General features: G+C 35.9%; 1 protein-coding gene across 1 annotated transcript in view; it reads right to left on the bottom strand.

Moving 5' to 3' along the window:
* The window catches only part of LOC150094868 (target of Myb1 membrane trafficking protein), a 295,463-nt gene that overhangs the window by 107,808 nt on the left and 169,622 nt on the right, over positions 1–18,033 (bottom strand). The window contains exon 8 of the mRNA XM_090410996.1: positions 9,429–9,507. Coding sequence (XP_090267122.1) covers positions 9,429–9,507 — 79 coding nt within the window. The remainder of the gene's footprint in view (positions 1–9,428; positions 9,508–18,033) is intronic.

Below are 18,033 nucleotides of genomic sequence, written 5' to 3' on the forward strand. Positions count from 1 at the left end.
TTGCTTTGGATGACAGCACTGATGCCTCCAATACAGTACAACTAGAAATATTTATTCGAGGAGTTGATGCGGATTTCAACATCACAGAAGAATTATTGGCGCTTCGGCCGTTAAAAGGAACAACTACCGGTGAAGATATATTTGAAACAGTCACAGTCTTCGAGAGATTTGGGCTTAAATGGAGTTCACTATCTGGCATATGCACTGATGGGAGCCCCTGCAATGATTGGTGCACAGAAGGGATTTATTGGAATAGTTCATGAAAGAGCAATAGAACTACAGATCCATCCGGAAAATCTAACAAATTTTCACTGCATTATCCACCAACAAAATCTGTGTGCAAAATCGATTAAATTCACAAATGTCATGGAAGTTGTAGTAGCCAGTATTAACTTTATTAAGTCACGTGCACTTAATCACCGCCAATTTAAGGAGTATTTGGCAGACCTATTTTTGGATTATGAAGATGTGTCTTATTATTGTGAAGTGAGGTGGTTGAGTAAAGGTAAAATGTTAAAACGATTTTATGATCTGAGACAAGACATTGTGGATTTTATGGACATAAAAGGAAACACAATTAACCAAGTAAAAGATGATGAGTGGGTGTGTAATTTAGCATTCCTTGTAGATGTCACCGGATACCTAAACGAACAGAATCTTAAATTGCAAAAACAAGGACAATTGGTTCATGAACTGCATGGACATGTCAAAGCTTTTTGTAATAAACTAAGATTGGAAAGTCAGATAAGAGCTAAAAATTGTTATCATTTTCTTACTCTAGCCACTCATAAAATTATACCTTATAATTGTTATGGAGATGAACTGAATGCACTAATAGAGCAATTTGATACAAGGTTTGCCGACTTCAAAAACAAAGACTCCACATTCGCTATATTTGCTCGTCCGATGGATGCTGATGTAAATAATGTGCCAGAAAACTTACAGATGGAACTTATTGAGCTACAGGCGGATTTAGTGCTAAAATCACAATTTAACAACATTGCTTTGACGAATTTTTATAAATTTTATAAAATTTATAAATTCTCAAAAATTTTGTGTTATTATCCTTAAGTAATATTAACGTCAATATTGATAGTCTCGTAGTTGAAGTACAAGGCCAATCTTCACATTAAATTGTTATGTCGTTCATTATATTATAAAATTTATGTAGAGCTTTATACCAAAGCATTATATTATAAATAAATGAAATATGAAGTAGCAACTTGTTTTAATTCATTTAATATTAATTTATTTTATTTAATAATTTGGTCTGGCTCTTGACTCGGAGACAGAATGATAATTTGGCCCCGAACTAGGAAAGGTTGCCCATGCCTGGTCTAAAGAGTAAAACGATGCACACTACTACCACCTACAATCGTCTAAACCAGAATTGCTATCCTAGAACCCTTGGTGTTCTCAACCGCCTAAACTATACATTACACAATTCCTTCTGACACAAAGGTAGCACTTGTGCATTCATCAGAACTGACATCACGTGTCCAAGATCGTAAAACCTAGAATACTCCCTGTTTGATCTGCTTTGGCTCAAATTTTTTTTTTTACCAAACCAACCTGTCATTTTCATTTGCTGTCTCTATCACTCTCCAAACTTCACTAGCCACTCTGACCTCTTCATCTCTTCTCTCTCTAAAGCACAATTTTCTGCAGTCAATGAAGTCCAAATACCCTAATAATAAGGTCATTCTTCTTGGGTACTTCAAAATCCACAACTCAAAACTGGCTTCCCTTCTCCAGTTTCATTGACAAGCAGGCACAGATGCTGAGGTATTTGCCATTGGCAACAACTTATCACAGATTATCAATCTCTGCCTACCAGAATAACTGACAACCTCTCCAATCTACCTTGATCTCTTCTTAAAAAGCTCCCCTTTCAAATACACTGTAGATGTCAGGTCTTTTGGTAACTTAGACCATAACCTCATAAAAGTCTCCTTTGCTATGAAACAACCTTCACCCAACAGTTCTTAGTCTTCCTTTGGCACTACAAGGATGCCAAATGGGATGATCTCTGTGACTTCTCTTGATCCAGATACCTGCTCAGACTGAATAGCAGAAACCACCCTCACAGGAATGAAGGCCTTCATCCCTCATTTCACCTAGCTATTATTCAAGCTTTGGTTCTCAAATAAGTATGCCAATGCAGAACAAGAAAAAAAAAAAAAAACTAAGCATACTAGGGGTGGGTTAAGACCCAATCTTCAACTACTCATTCTGCTTACATCACAGCTCACAACAACTGTAAAAGAACCATCAAATCAGACTTTGTAAGGATGAAATGCTGCAAACTTGTCTCCAGTCCAAAGGACAGTTGTGCTCTGTCCCTTGCCAAGGCCATTAAGCACAACTTTTGTCCATCCATGTTTTCTCCACTCTCACATCCAGACAGCAACAATAGCCCTCTCACACAAATACAAGGCTGATTTATTGGCATCACTCATCTCTTTGAATTCCTGCACTGATGACTAGGGTAAAGTGCTTCCTGCCTTACTGAGAATGCTCACTCTTCAATCTATTCTATTCAACTGGCACCTATCCCCCTACAGCATAGAAATAGGCCCACATCCAGCCAATTCCAAAGAAAGGGGATAAGTCAGCCAAAAACTACCATCCAATTGTTCTCACTTCTGTTCTCTCTAAAACTACAGAGAAGGTCATCGGCAGCCAACTTCTGCACCACCTGGAAACCCACTAACTAAACAGTGACCAGCATATATGGATTCCACCACTCTCGATGCATAATTGATCGTCTAGCTTCACACCCATCTCCAGACACAAGTGTCATGGAAAAATTCTGAGAAACTCATGTAGTTGTTCTCAACATCTTAAAAGCATTTGATTCGTTTGACACAGGGAGACCGACTTAGCAAACTGCCATTCTATGGTCTGCCTTCCACCCTCTTCAACTGGATTGCCAACTTTCTCAACACTACATGTCATAATAGATAGTTCCCTCTCCCCAAATTTCCCTATCAGTGCTGGAGTACCTCAGGTGTCTGTATCCTCTCACCCTCTGTTTACCTCCTGTATATAAATGAACTGCTCTCACATTCAAATCCTATCCATAGCTTTGCAGATGACAATACATTGTATTCTTTCTTTTCATTCAGCAAAATTTGAAATGACCAATTGTTAGAACTCTCAAGATCCACCATGATCAATGTCTCAAAATCTGATTTAGCTATATCTCATAAGACAAGGGCTACCTTGTAGAATTCACTAACACCAAAATGCAATCCTGTCTGATCTCTTGCAAGAAAGAGCTCCCATCCTTCCCCTCACTTTCAATAATAATGTGATATCAAAACATGATCAGATTCCTTCTACTGACCTGTACCTCCAACCTTTCTTGGCACAAATGCATCTCAACCACAACTTCTGCAACACCAAAAAACTTGTGTACTCTTCTGCTCAAAACACTACTTCACAACCTTACATCTGCTAACTTTATACAAATCCTAAATCTACCCAAACATGGAATACTGCTCACATATGTGGGGTAATACACCAAAATCTTCTCTCTAAGATTGCTTGATGCTAACCAAAAGAGGACAACCTGGTAAATTAATGATCTCTCTCTCATGGATCCACTTCAATCCCTCTCCCACTGGCATTCAGTTCCTGCTTTATGCTTATTCTACAGATACTTCCATGGATGATGCTCTGTTGAATTGGCATTATTGTTCCTCCACTTTCCTACAAAATCATAAAAACAAGAGCAACTGCTAACCAACACCCATTTACAGTCCAGCTTGAAACTTGTTGAACCAACTTCTCTGCCTCCTCTTTCATTCAATCTACTTCTGTTCTGCAGAGCAGTCCCTCCTGCTCCAAGGTTGTAGAGCATGGGAGGTATTTTTGGGAAGGCATTTCTGCCTTCTATAAAGAATAAAATAAAGAAACCTTCAGTTAAGAATAAAAAAATTCCTTCTTTCTTCTTACCCACAAACAGCCCTGATATTCTACAGATTTTGCAACCTTCATGTGTGGGTCAGATATACAAAAAAAAATGAAGCTTTCATGTGCCAACTCTTCAAATATAGTCATTGTACAAATAACCTGCTTATTTTTGGTTATATATTTGTTCTGAGAAGTGCCTGATAAGTTTATGAAGTACCCAAAGACTTTTTTCACAACCTATATTTCTGAAAGTGCATTTTTTTTTTTGGTACTTATTGCATTAAAATTGAAGTATCAAAATAAATTGGTTGTGAAATCATATTTAAGGATGAAACAGATGTTTCCAAGATACATTCACTTCTGAAAGTTGCAAAACAATCTCGGCCATCTCTTTAAATGACATACTTTAAGTTATCCATCTACTTCATGGAGTCAGCTTTTTGTAGATTATGTACTTTGAAGTGAAGTAGCTTGCAGGAATTACTAATTCAAATAATTTCATGATGTCTTTAGAGAAGTCTTGCAAAAGTATCTGGCATGTTTTCAACAAAGAATTTATTATATATATATCAAAATTGATCCATGTGCAAGCAATTCCAACAGATTGTTAATCTTTGAAAGGAAATAAGTGGCATGGAAACAAAAGGAAATATCCTTTCTATACATCTATAAAAATTCACTACCAAGTATTTCTTGGAGCCTGTGAGTAGCATTTTTACACAGCCTACCATGAGGGACAAAGGAATTTTTTTATTTTTATGGTTCTCACCCAGTTCTTCTCTTTCAGGTCAATCTTAAAATTCTAAGAAATATCTCATCTTTTCTTTTGAATAGATGGAATAGATGATGATTTTCATTTATTCCAACACAAGTTCAATTTCCTATTCAACACAACTTTGATTTTGTGGAGATATGTAGATGATATCTTTATCACCTAGAAATAGTGTTGCTGAATGCACGATTTTCCTTCATCTATCAACTCCTTCCACCAAATAATTCACTTTGGAACTGGAAAATGAAGGAAAACTAGCTTTCCTAGATGTTTTAATATCCAAAAATCCTGAAGGAGGCTACTCTCTCTTAGTATATATAAGAGAGAGTAGCCTCCTCCTCCAACCACTCATACAGGTTGTTATCCATACTCAAAAAAGGGACGATCTATATCATGAGAGAGAGGGATTGAAACAAAAACCGAAAAAAGAATTACAATTTCCACTCCAACCTACGAGAAAATATCACTATCAACAATAACATAGTCAATGAGTCTTTTCTTATTCCTTGCCTCTTCTCTCCATGTGAATTTGTGTACATTTTTGTGTTGGAATATGGTGTTAGTAATAACCAGTCCATGTCGTGAGCAGAAATCCAACAGGTATTTGCCATTATTATTAGCTTTGCTCTTTTCTCCAAATTTTCCCAAAATATTTTTGTATGTCTGACAACCATTTCCTACTCTGCTCTTTAGATCCCCAACAAGGACCAACTTTTAATTTTTTTATATTTAAGTCTGTTTATTTATTCTCCGGGGTCATTAGTAATTTATTATTCCAAATTGCTTCTTTTGCATTAGCTATTTTGATTTTACTTCCATAACTACTGTTCCATCGTCTGTTAATCATTGTTACGAAATAATTATAAGCCTTTACATTTTTAATGAATTCCGTTGATACTCTTAAATTTGTGTTTTTGCTTATTACCATATACTTGTATTTTACTAAGCCATAATTCTGACTTTTTTTATTAGTATTTCAACCATGTTTTGCAAGTCTGTTTATGATTTCACTACGAACTCCAAATCATCAGCAAATCTAATATTGTTAATTCTATTGCCATTTATTTTATTCCCATTTCAATTTCTTCATATTCTTTTATTAGCATTTTGCTGTATATATTGAAAAGTATAAGGTATATTATACATCCTTGTGTCACTCCTCTTTTGATATCTATTATTCATTATTACTTTCATTTATAATTTCTGTCTTCTGATTCCAGTATAATTCTATTATTATTCTGAGATCTTCTGTATCAATTTGAATGTCTTTTAATATTTTTATTAACTTTACATGGCTTACTATGTCAAATGCATTTTAAAAGTCTATAAAGCACAGATATATCTTTAAAGGTACCTGTGGCATGACTATAAACAATAAAATTATATAAATTATAATTATTTACATAATATAATATAAAAATATACATAATAAATTATATTATGTAATTAACATGTAATTTCTTGTTTAAAGCATAGATATATGTTATTATTTATTTCAATTTAACCTGAAATTTCAATAACAGTTTTTAATTCATAAACTGCATTATTTATACTTTTTCATGGCATAAATCCTTTCTGCTGTTCACTTACATGGCATTTAATTCTAGAAAACATTCTATTTTTTATTATTTTCAATAACATTTTTGAAGCACGGGATATACTAACTGTTCTAAAATCTGCTGCATTATTATTTTTTGGTAATGGTTGTTTTGGGTATAGGAGTGCAAATAGATTTTATGAAATCTTCCAGTATGCCTGTATCATATAAATTCTGTATTATTAATTAAAATATTAATTATTATTATCTGAGACCTACAGGGAGTCAAGGACTCATCGAGGGAGGCTATAAATCATCCAAACCCTTCCCTTAAATTCATTCACACTAGATGCACTCACTACTGTCCAAGGGAAAATTATTCTGCTCACTCACTGCTCTCTGGGAGAAAAACCTAGCTCTTACCTCTTTCTTGACTGTGAACAAACTTAACTTCCATGGATGGCTCTGTGTTCTCTTCCCGCCTTCCATATAACAAAAAATTTCATCACTTGATATCCTATAACACCCATTCAAAAGTTTATAGACCTCTATCATATCACCCCTCATTCTCCTGTTAACCAGAGTCTACAATCCACATATTCGCGATCTGTCCTCATAATATAAATCCCATAATCTGGATATAATCTTTGTAACTTCTTTGCACCCTTCCCATAGCTTCTTTATCTCCTTGGAACCTGGGAGATCAAATCTGTGCACAATAATCCAGGTGTGGTCTTATCAAAGCCTTATAAAGAGGCAACATGACTTTCTTATCCTTACACGTCAAGGTTTGCTTCAACATCGCAAATGTCATCTGAGTTGTATTTGCAACTTGTGCTATGTGACCTTTGAACTTAGCACAAGTTGCAAATACAACTCAGAGGATATTTGCAATGTTGAAGCGAACCTTGACGTGTAAGGATAAGAAAGTCATGTTGCCTCTTTATAAGGCTTTGTCAACCATCCCCCTAGATCAGGGAATGGTTGACAACCGGATATCAAAAAGTAGTATACAGTGGGTATGAATCTGTTAGATTTAAGGTGACCGGCGACATTATTGACATCAGGCAGGATCTAACATCATATGTGCAATTGTTTGCCAATGATGCGAAGATAGGCAGGCAATCAGGGACGCTACTGATATTCAGCAATTACAAAATGATTTGAATAATCCGAAAATTCGGGGCAAACGAAAATGACTATCAGTTTAATGTTAGTAAGTGTAAAGTTATGCACTTTGGCATGATTAGATTTCCAGTGGCATATTATATTAGCACGCTTTTGCTACAAGAAACTGAAGAGGCAAGGGATCTTGGCATCTTCCTATCCATCAATATGCCAAGATCCCTTGCCTCTTGGCATCTTCCTATCCATCAATATGCCAAGATCCCTTGCCTCTTCAGTTTCTTGTAGCATAAGCATGCTAATATAATATGCCACTGGAAATCTAATCATAACTTTACACTTACTAACATTAAACTGACAGTCATTTTCGTTTGCCCAAATTTTCGGCCTATTCAAATCATTTTGTAATTGCTGAATATCAGTAGCATCCCTGATTGCCTGCCTATCTTCGCATCATCGGCAAACAATTGCACATCTGATGTTAGATCCTGCCTGATGTCAATAATGTCGCCGGTCACCTTAAATCTAGCAGATTCACACCCACTGTATACTACTTTTTGATATCTGTTTGTCAACCATCCCCTGATCCAAGTCAAGAGTTTATATTCCAATCCCATATTCTCCAGTTTATGCAACAGCCTTTCGTATATCCTATCAAACATGCAACAACTCTTCGACCTCATTTTCAACTTATAACTCTTCATCTGGTGTACAGTGATACTGCTACCTGGTTGATATATCTTAGCAAAATGAGCACTCATTAACCAAACAATCTCATTAGCTTCTAACACTTGAGTACCATCTTCATTCAATAAAGTTATTCTTCTACATTCATTCTTTCTTTTGTTTGTGGCATAACAATAAAATTCTTTTGGACTGCCTTTAGCTTGCATGGCCAATTTCTTTTCATACTCCGATTTAGCTTTCCTCACAATGCTCGTTACTTGTTTGGCCTGAGCTTTATAACTCCTCTCTTTGATATCTGTCTATCAACCTATCCCCTGATCCAAGTCAAGAGTTTATATTCCAATTTCCATATTCTCCAGTTTATGCAACAGTCTTTCATGTGGTATTCTATCAAATGCCTTAGAAAAATCCAACATTTATATTATTTCTATTAAATAATCTGTCCCTCCACCTCTTTTATTAACTCAGCTAATATACCCTTACATCATGTCATTTTACCATCACATAGTTCTTTTATTGTGTTTACTAAATCTTCTTTAAGTATATCTGAATTATTTGAATTATACTAATCACAGGTTTGCCAGGCCTGTGGTCATCATACAGTTCTGTTAGGCATTCCTTCCATCTTTGTAACTTGTCTTCTTGATTTATAATAATATTCTTATCTTTTAATAGTTGCCTTGTTATTTTTCTTTTGGTTGTTAAGAAATTTTATTTTTTAATGTAACTCTATAATTTTATTTTCCTAATTTCTCTACTTATAAGCAATTATTACACAAGGCCTCTAAATAAGCAGGAAATGGTAGTGGTCTCATACAGGATGATGAAATTCATTTACCACTTAAAGACATTAACAAACATTCAAGCCCACAGTAGAACGCAAACCCATAACCTAGCTAGAGTGAAACTAAGTAAGAAAGCAGAGTTGTTTGAAGTCTAAAGACTGTTTAAAGTTATGAAGTACTACGTAATAAACTTAATCATAACAAGCATGATGACACCTTTAAGCTAAGTGAGCTTGGAAAATAGTAATTCTAAACCATCATTATTATTTTTAAATCTCATGCTCCCTATTGTTTAACAGTTTTCTTTTGAATCCAAATCACATCTCTCACAGATGTTGCAAGGCTAAACATTTAATTTTATAACATGCCTTGTTATAATTATTTGCACTTCAAACTTAATATTTTTCCTCACTCTAAGATAATGTGTTGTTTTGTGGAAAATGGATGAAAAATATTAGTCTATACATTAAATATCCTATTTATCCTATGCCAGTTTAAAATCTAGAAACAAACTAAGAAATAAATAAAAAAATGTTAACTAATAACTGGAGGACCAACAAAGAAGTTTTCCTCCACCTAATCAGTGTGTATTATATTATCTTACCTGTAACTTCTTCATTTGCCACTTTGTCAATTAATTCCACAATTCTATTCTGCATCACTAAACAAGTCTTTTGCAGTTCCTAAAAAAAAAATAAATAAATAAATAAATAAATAAAGTAAGAAAGAATGCAATGTGCACACACCCAGAGAAACCTCTTAACTGAATTATGCAAGGCAATATATTGAGGGGGGGGGAGAAACTCAACTGCTGATATAAATTAACTAAAGATATAGTGTGTAGTGTTTCACTTCATAAAAGTAAGAATATGGTATGGCATATAAGAGTAATGACATGGTACATATCCAAGTGTAATTTTATTTATTTACTTATATCAGCCTCACACACAAAAGCTGAAAACCTATAGCACATCACTGCTGTATGCAGACAAAAGAAACTTGCTCAAAGAGGTGGATGAGAAGGTGGTTCAGTATGTCTGGAGATGGAGTGTAAATAGATGTCAACTAGCAATTGCTTATGTGTTTATAGGCATAAAGAAAAGTGAAGGAATGGAGTTCAAAGAAACAGCACAAATGAAAATAACTTTTATAAAAAGAGGAATAAGGCAAAAACAGAATGTCCGCAAGAATGCGGCTGGAATGAGTCTGTGAGGGACAGGGGTCACCAATTAAACATAGCCCTCTTCTAGATATCATCAAGTATTTTTAGAGAGGTTTTAGGAATACCACATGCAAGAACAATATTATAAGACTGGGCAGATTTGGAATCTGTGCAGTGTTAGGAGTTTTACAGGAGAGAATGTCATGAGAAGAAAAGGACATCAGTTTTTTTGAAGACAGATGAGACTATGGATGTGATGTGCTAATGTCAAGAGAGGCTACAGATTTAAAACTATTCTAATTTCAGAAATCACAGTATGGAGAATCTTTTAATCCTTTATCCAAGTGTGAGCAAATGGAGTTTGTGTGTAGTATCATTGCGACTAGGCTACTCACACATAGAGTCCAATGGCTTCGCATCAATTGCCTTAGTATATCATAATGCAAAACACTTTTCGTTTTCATGGAAAAGTTTAAGGAATTGGTTGTGTAAAATTTGCAATGCAAAGTGTTGGCAGTGCAAATTTTCCATGCCCAATTCCTTAAACTCTGATCCTCCTTACTATTTTCATTGGGGTAAGGAGAAAACTTTGTTAACTTCATTGCTACTGAAACACAGTCCTATCTCTTGCAAGAAAGATCTGACTTCACTTTCCTTATTTTCAATATTACCTACATCTCCAAACAGGATAAGATTTCTCCTCTTGGACAGGTTTTTAAATTTTACTGGCACAAATACACATCAGCCATAGCTTCTTCAGCCAAAAACCTTTGTACTTTTCCACTCAAGACACTGCTATTATTCACCTGTACAACTGTCACAGGGTATAAATCCCAATGTACAAACTTGGATTGCTCAGACATTTGAGGTGGAATTATCTAAATCCTCTCATTAGCAACTTGTGTATCTTTGAAGCATACCATATTAAATTTAAAAGATTAGACAGAACAAAATAATTAGTTTATTAATATACTTAAAGCAAATATTTCTCTAGTGTTACACTAGTTCATCAGAGACATAGTGGACAAAAATAACCTAACAGTGTTTGAATTTTCTCTCAGTGTAATTAATTAATAATCAACAAATGTCATGTCGACATCTGTTAATAATTTTCTCTCAGCGTTAAACACCGAGAGAAAATGAATTTATATATATATATATATATATATATATATATATATATATGCTTTTATGCTATTTAATCTAGTAATTTATGTTAATGCCATGATTTCCTAGTCCAGACTTATCAGATTCATGAAGCAGATGTAATCTACATGATCTTTATGCTTAACCTGAACAGAATGACTAATCGGACTATAATACTTATGGCAACATGACCATGGAATACTGCAAATACCTGCCACTATCAGCTGGTGTACCTTGTCTCTGGCAGAAGTTAACAAGATGGCAAAAAAACTGGAATTTCTTTAAAATATGATCTATTTTTTATGAAAGATTAATGTACAGAACAATAACTCTATAATGATTTTTATGAGAGGGTTGTTTGGTTTGATAATCTCTGAGTACTCTGCCAATATAAGATTTTTTAGCCATTAAAACAATCACTTTTTAATATGACTGGCAGATACATACAAGATGACACAAAAATTAAAAACATTACATGACTAACAACTTATTAACGAGTGTTCTGATGTTAGTTCATTGTTCACTACTGCACCATTACAAGATACTCTTCAACTACTAAAAAATAAATTTATCAACACCAGGTCTTTACCAGCACATATCCTCAACCACATGCTTGCTGCTGGATTCTTGCCATTTGGTCTTGCTATCAGAATGGTCTTCAGAATTTCCTTTATAAGACTAACAATGCTGATCAACACATAAATTTCACCATGAAACTTGGAAGATATAATTTGGGATTACAGCCTGTCGCTAAGGCTATGAAACCAGTATATTCTGTCTATAAACTACACGTATTCTTCTGGTCAGTTTGCCTGCTCTGTAGAATGGGAACTTCAAAGAGATAACTCTTTTTCTTGACTCATGTTATTTTCTGACTACTTAAGTTTTGAAAGCCATGTTTACTGGTGGATAGAGACAAGCTGACTGCATCATCCAACTAGTTAGAAGTTCAGTGTTATCAAAACCCATGCCAACAATAAAAAAACGCAATAACCAAAAGAAAAACAGAATACAAAATACAGGAAAAACAGAAATAGCAGTCCACGCCTTGAACAGAAACATACCCTACAAATCAGCAAAGCCATAATAATAGCCATACAAGAAAATGAAACAAGGCTTAAAATATTAGAAACGATAGCCATAAAATGTGAAAACACTCAATAAACGTCCACTGCCTCTACATTTATCAGAATTATGTTTTGGAGTTGGAAGCTCCAAAACATAAAAATTAGGTCACGACTCCAACCAATAGAATACAACACAAATACACCAAAGACAAAAACACCAAGCTAGCATGACATAGCCTCTACTTCCCCCACAAGCTCCGAAGATGTCACACTGTCTAAACAGCTCACACGCTGTTACTCCCAACCCCTGATCTTATCCCATCCTTTTCCAAAAATTTCTTTCGCCTCTCTCCCAAAGAATTCTCTGCCCACCTAAAAAAAACATGGGTTAAAATTTACACACTCCTGCAGCACTGATAATTCTCCCACATCTTTCTATCCCCACATTTCCACCCCCCCCCCTTTCAGTCATACTTAACAGCAGATAAATGTATATCACCATATGTCAGATACCACTAAATAAGAAGACAACCAGCTACATTCTAAAAAGGTACGTCCAAAATATTATTCTTATATTTCTTCATATATCAGTCTTTAAAACATCAGTAATGCTCTAAAAATTGAGCAAAAAGCCAATGACATTATAAAAAGTGGTACTCCTAAACAAAAGTAGGCTAAATAGCAATAAAAATATATTATTTGCTCTAACAAGATATTGCTCACATGTGAAATTAGCCATAATAAAAGATATTTTTATTTTAATAGCTAAAAATATCTACTCTTGACAAAGCATTCAATGATTATCAAACCTAAACAGTCTTCTGATGAAAATCATGATAGGATTATTGTTATATACTCTACAAAATCTTTTGGAAAAAGGAGCTCATATTTCAAAGAAATTCCATTTTTTTTTTTCCCCCCAGTTAAAACATACCTCCTTGCTTCCTTCTGCCAAAGACAGTGCAACATTTGTCACTGCCACCTGTTTACTGTACTCCATGATCATTGGCCTTAAGTATTATGGTCAGCAGACACTAGTTGTTCTGCTGAGGTTAGATCAAGAACACACGGATTACACCCGCCTTCATAGGCCAGTGTAAGAGATCATGGCATTAACACAGATCATCCAATTAAATTGGCATCATATGACCCTTTTACATGGTAGTCCTTATAAACTATAAGATTATTTAAAAATCTCATAAATTTATACTAAATCAATCAAAACAAGATTGATTTCATGTCTCTTTCTCACTTATTAACAGTAATCATCCACAATACCAACATATAGTAATTATTGTAGCAAGGCTTATACGTTGGTCATACATAACTGGTAATTAGCTTAAGGAATTAACAACGCATATAACGGATTTTAATAAAAGCAAACTTTAATGAATACCTTCTATATTTCGGCAATGTCACGTTGCCATTTTCAGGAACATACAAATATGGTATGTGCAAGCAGGCACTAACAAAAGCAAATGAGGAAAAAGGCAAGAAACTAATATTGTTCCTAAAGTCCTAATGGTGTCCCCTAGTGGGCTAATTGGGTTGTCTTGGCTGTTGGGCTGAAGTTCTCATAATGTAGGCTTCCCAAATTTGGGGTAGTTTCATGCACCCAAATTTGTTGAGGTTTGGAACGTTTTCTAGAACTGCTGATAATTCCATGAATAATCTTTCGTACTTGAACTTGCTGCGGTGTATTATTTTAGTTTTCTTCCAACGAATTCTATGGCGGGTATCTAAGGCATGGTCTGCCAGCCCAGAGTGGCTGTACTGGTGAAAGTGGATGTAGTCTTTGTGTTCTGAAATCCTGATATTCGCTGTCCTGCCTATTTGGCCAAAGTAGGACAATTTACAGTTGCAAGGGACCTGGTGTACACCAGGTAGGTCTAGGGGGGGGGGGGTTGGTCTTTGGTAGAATGGATAAGGGATGCCAACTTTTTATATGGTCTATAACACAAAGTCAGATCATATTTTTTGAGGTGCCCCGGATGGTGATAGATTTAGTGTAATCTTTATTGTGGTTTTTTGATTTTTGGGGGGGTTGTAGCCATTGGCTAAGAAAGTGTTGAGGATGTGGTTTAGTTCAGTGGCTAGGGTATCGTGATCTGAGCAGATTAATTTTGCCCTGTTGAATAGTGTTCTTATAACCCCATATTCTTGTGAGAGGGGGATTCCTCGGCAGGTATTCTTTTCTCATGCAATGAAATGAGAAAAGAATACCTGCCGAGGAAATCATCATCCAAATAGAACATGGGATTTGCAACCTTCCTAACCATATTGCCAACAACGTCAGACTGGATGTAGCCGGTGTTTTCACCAAAGCAAAACCTCCAAAAACCAACTTATCCAAAGACGAATATGCAGCTCTACTAGAAATGAAGAAAAACAAACAAATAGTAATCACCAAAGCAGATAAGGGAAACGCCACTGTGGTTCTCAACCAAAAGGACTACACAGGTAAGCTTAATGCTTTAGTATTAGACCGTACCACCTACCTCCCTATTGAATATAATCCTACCAGTTCTCAGATTTGAACTCTCCACAGACTCCTTAAGAAGGTCACTTCTTGGCCTGTGGAAGTCACTAACAAACAAACCTTATAACTCTAGACCCCCCCCTCCCCCCGATTATATGGACTTCCAAAATACATAAACAAAATGTGCCATTATGTCCCATAGTAGATGGTATTGATTCCCCCACATACAAATTAGCCAAACATTTAACCAAAGTGCTCACACCCTATACTGGCAACACACCATCACACATAAAAAAACTCAGCTCACTTCAAAGCCAGTATAGAAAACCTCTCACTTCAACACAATGACATAATGGTCAGTTTTGACGTCTCCTCCCTATTCACTAATATCCCATTCAAAGAAACCCTAGAACTCATCCAAGCCAAGTTTCCTCCCGATATCTCAGCCCTAATTCAGTTCACAATGAACTCAGGCTATTTTGTTTGGCAAGGAAAATTCTACAAACAGATAGAAGGGACATCCATGGGTTCACCACTTTCCCCACCCTTGGCCAACTTCTTTATGGAGACCTTTGAAGAGAAAGCCTTATACTCTGCCCCACAAAAACCCACTATTTGGCTCCTGTACGTGGATGATGTGTTCGCTATTTGGCCACATGGCTCAGATACACTCCACTCCTTCCTAACATACTTAAACAACCAACACCCCAGAGTCCAGTTCACCTTAGAAAAAGAGGAAAACAACACCCTCCCCTTCCTAGACACTCTAATTACTCACCAGCCTGATGGATCTTTGGTTTTCTCTGTTTATGGAAAACCCACCCATACAGGCAGATACATTCACCAGCAAACCCCTCCCTTCACAACAATATGGGGTTATAAAAACACTATTCAACAGGGCAAAATTAATCTGCTCAAATCACGATACCCTAACTACTGAACTAAACCACATCCTCAACACTTTCTTAGCCAATGGCTACAACCCCCAAAAAATCAAAAAAAATACTAAAACCAGTAAACCACAACCCCCCCCCCTCCACAATAAAGATTACACTAAATCTATCACTATCCCCCTACATCTGGGGCACCTCTGAGAAAATAACCAATATCCTCAAAAAATATGACATGACTTCTTAAGCACAATTATCTTAAGCAGCATATAGTTGAATCAGCATGTGGGACTTGAATGTTGTTAGATTTAACAACACCATCTCATACAGTGATGATAGAAGATGTCACCAGTGGGGAGAGGGATCATGTGGTTTTGACGTTGAGAGTGGTTCCCAGGTATAAGCTTTGTAGAACAAAAGATGTGTGTGAAATTACAAAGCAGAGGATTACAATAAATTAAAGAAACAAACCGATGATGTGTAGTGGCTCAATCAGTTGGCGGAGAGAAATCAGAAGTGGCTGGAATTTGGTCCAGAAGAAATTATTTTATGGCAATGTTACATCGTATTCCTAAGGTTCAGAGGATAAATAATGCAAGAACTTCTGAGAAAGGGAATGTTATAGATGAGGTTTAAAGAACAGGGTACCCACCAACAGCATGAGGAGCATAAGGTGCAAGATAGGTAGATGAGAAGTGTAGTAAGGAAAGATAAATTGGCCTATGAAAAGAGATTGGTTGAAGCAGCAAAGCAAAATCCTAGAGAATTCTATAGTTGTGTTGATAGCAGAAGAAAGGGTGAATATAGAAGGCTGATTTCAGTTGCTGCAGATGAAACAAGTCTCATCTGCTGAAGATATGGTGGAAATGCTTAATGGTTATTTTGTTAGTGTATTTCATATGTGGGGGGGGGGGGGGGGGGTTAAGAGTAGTGTTGAATAACAACAGGAAGGAAGACTGAGTTCAAGAATGAGAAGTGTTTACAATTTTAAGTAACTCCGATATTAATACAGCTGTGGGATTGGATTTTGGTTTATGTTTTATTGACACAAAGACTACAACGGTGTCTGCATGGTTAGCCAAGTGGCTATGCACTTTACAACCATATGACTGGGAAAGGTGTGTCCTGGGTTCAATTCCAGTCACTGACGTGAGGAGCTTAAGGATCTTTCTCAAACATAGCCAAGTTAGCCAGTCTTGAGCATGGACTGCAGGGTTTTCTCCCCAGTTTATCTGGGGATTTCCTCCTGCAAGCAAGCAAACTGGCCCCGTGAACACACGCAGCCACAGACATAGGACACACCGGGGGAGGCATAAGGATAACCACCTTATCCTCGGGACAGATACAGCTTTAGAAGGGCTAAAGATAGCTCCATAACAGGCCACTAGGCCTAACCTGAAGGGAAGAAGAAGACCACAACGGTCATACTGCGACAAAACAAAAGTTTTCGTGCAGTATAACCATTGTGGTCTTCATATAAATAAAATTACAGCAAAAGTAAGAGCTGCACATAAGGTCAGAGGTCACAGTAGCAAACAAAATAATCAAAAATACATTAGTACATAAAAATGTAAATAAAAATATGTATAAAACTGTATAAGGTTAAACAATACATTATTTCACATGAATAATATTATAACAAGGGTTACAATAATACACAAGATTAAAACGTTACAGACATTCACAAGTAATCAAGGATAAAATCAATGTGTATGTACAAAAGTCAAGTTAAACAATGTGGCTTCCACATATAAGCAAAGGCCATAGCAGTTACAACAGTCAAGGTCAAATAGTAGATAATATGCACAAGATTAAATTAAGCAATGCAGTATCTACATATGAACAGAAGTACAGCAGAGGCTAGAGCAGCACACAAGTAGTTGAGAACATTTACCATATAGTATATATGTATAATTGCATGTACAAAGATCAGGTTAAACAGTGTAGCATCCACATATAAATAAAGCCACATTTAAGGCCACAGTAGTGTACGAGGTTGGAGGTTACAGCAGTATATAAATAGTTAAGGTGATTTATTAAATAATATGTATGTACTAAAATTTAATTCAACAAAGTGGTAGCAGTATATAAATAGTCAAATATAAGTAATAAGATCATGTGTATGTACAAAACTGAATAATGGTGGGATCAACTTATAAATTTACAGTCAACTGTGCATGTACAAGTTGATTTTTTGTAGAAATTTAAAAACATCATATAATCTGTCTGAGTGAGAGTATTTGGCGGAGTGTATAGGGCTCAGTCAGATGAGTAAAGATGCTATTCTTTTTTGTGTGAAGTGTCGGCATTCCACCAGAATATGATTAATGGTGAGACGAGTGTTGCATTCCTCATACATAGGTGGGTTATCAGCCCTCAGTAAATATGAGTGGGTCAGATGACTGTGGCCTATGTGGAGCCTAGCTAGAACTACTTCTCTCCTGTTCCTACATTGACTAGACTAT

The sequence above is a fragment of the Typopeltis vanoorti genome, chromosome 21 (assembly GCF_054136105.1).
Source record: "Typopeltis vanoorti isolate ZY-2024b chromosome 21, IOZ_Tvanoo_1.0, whole genome shotgun sequence".
NCBI classification, from domain to species: Eukaryota; Metazoa; Arthropoda; class Arachnida; order Uropygi; family Thelyphonidae; genus Typopeltis; species Typopeltis vanoorti.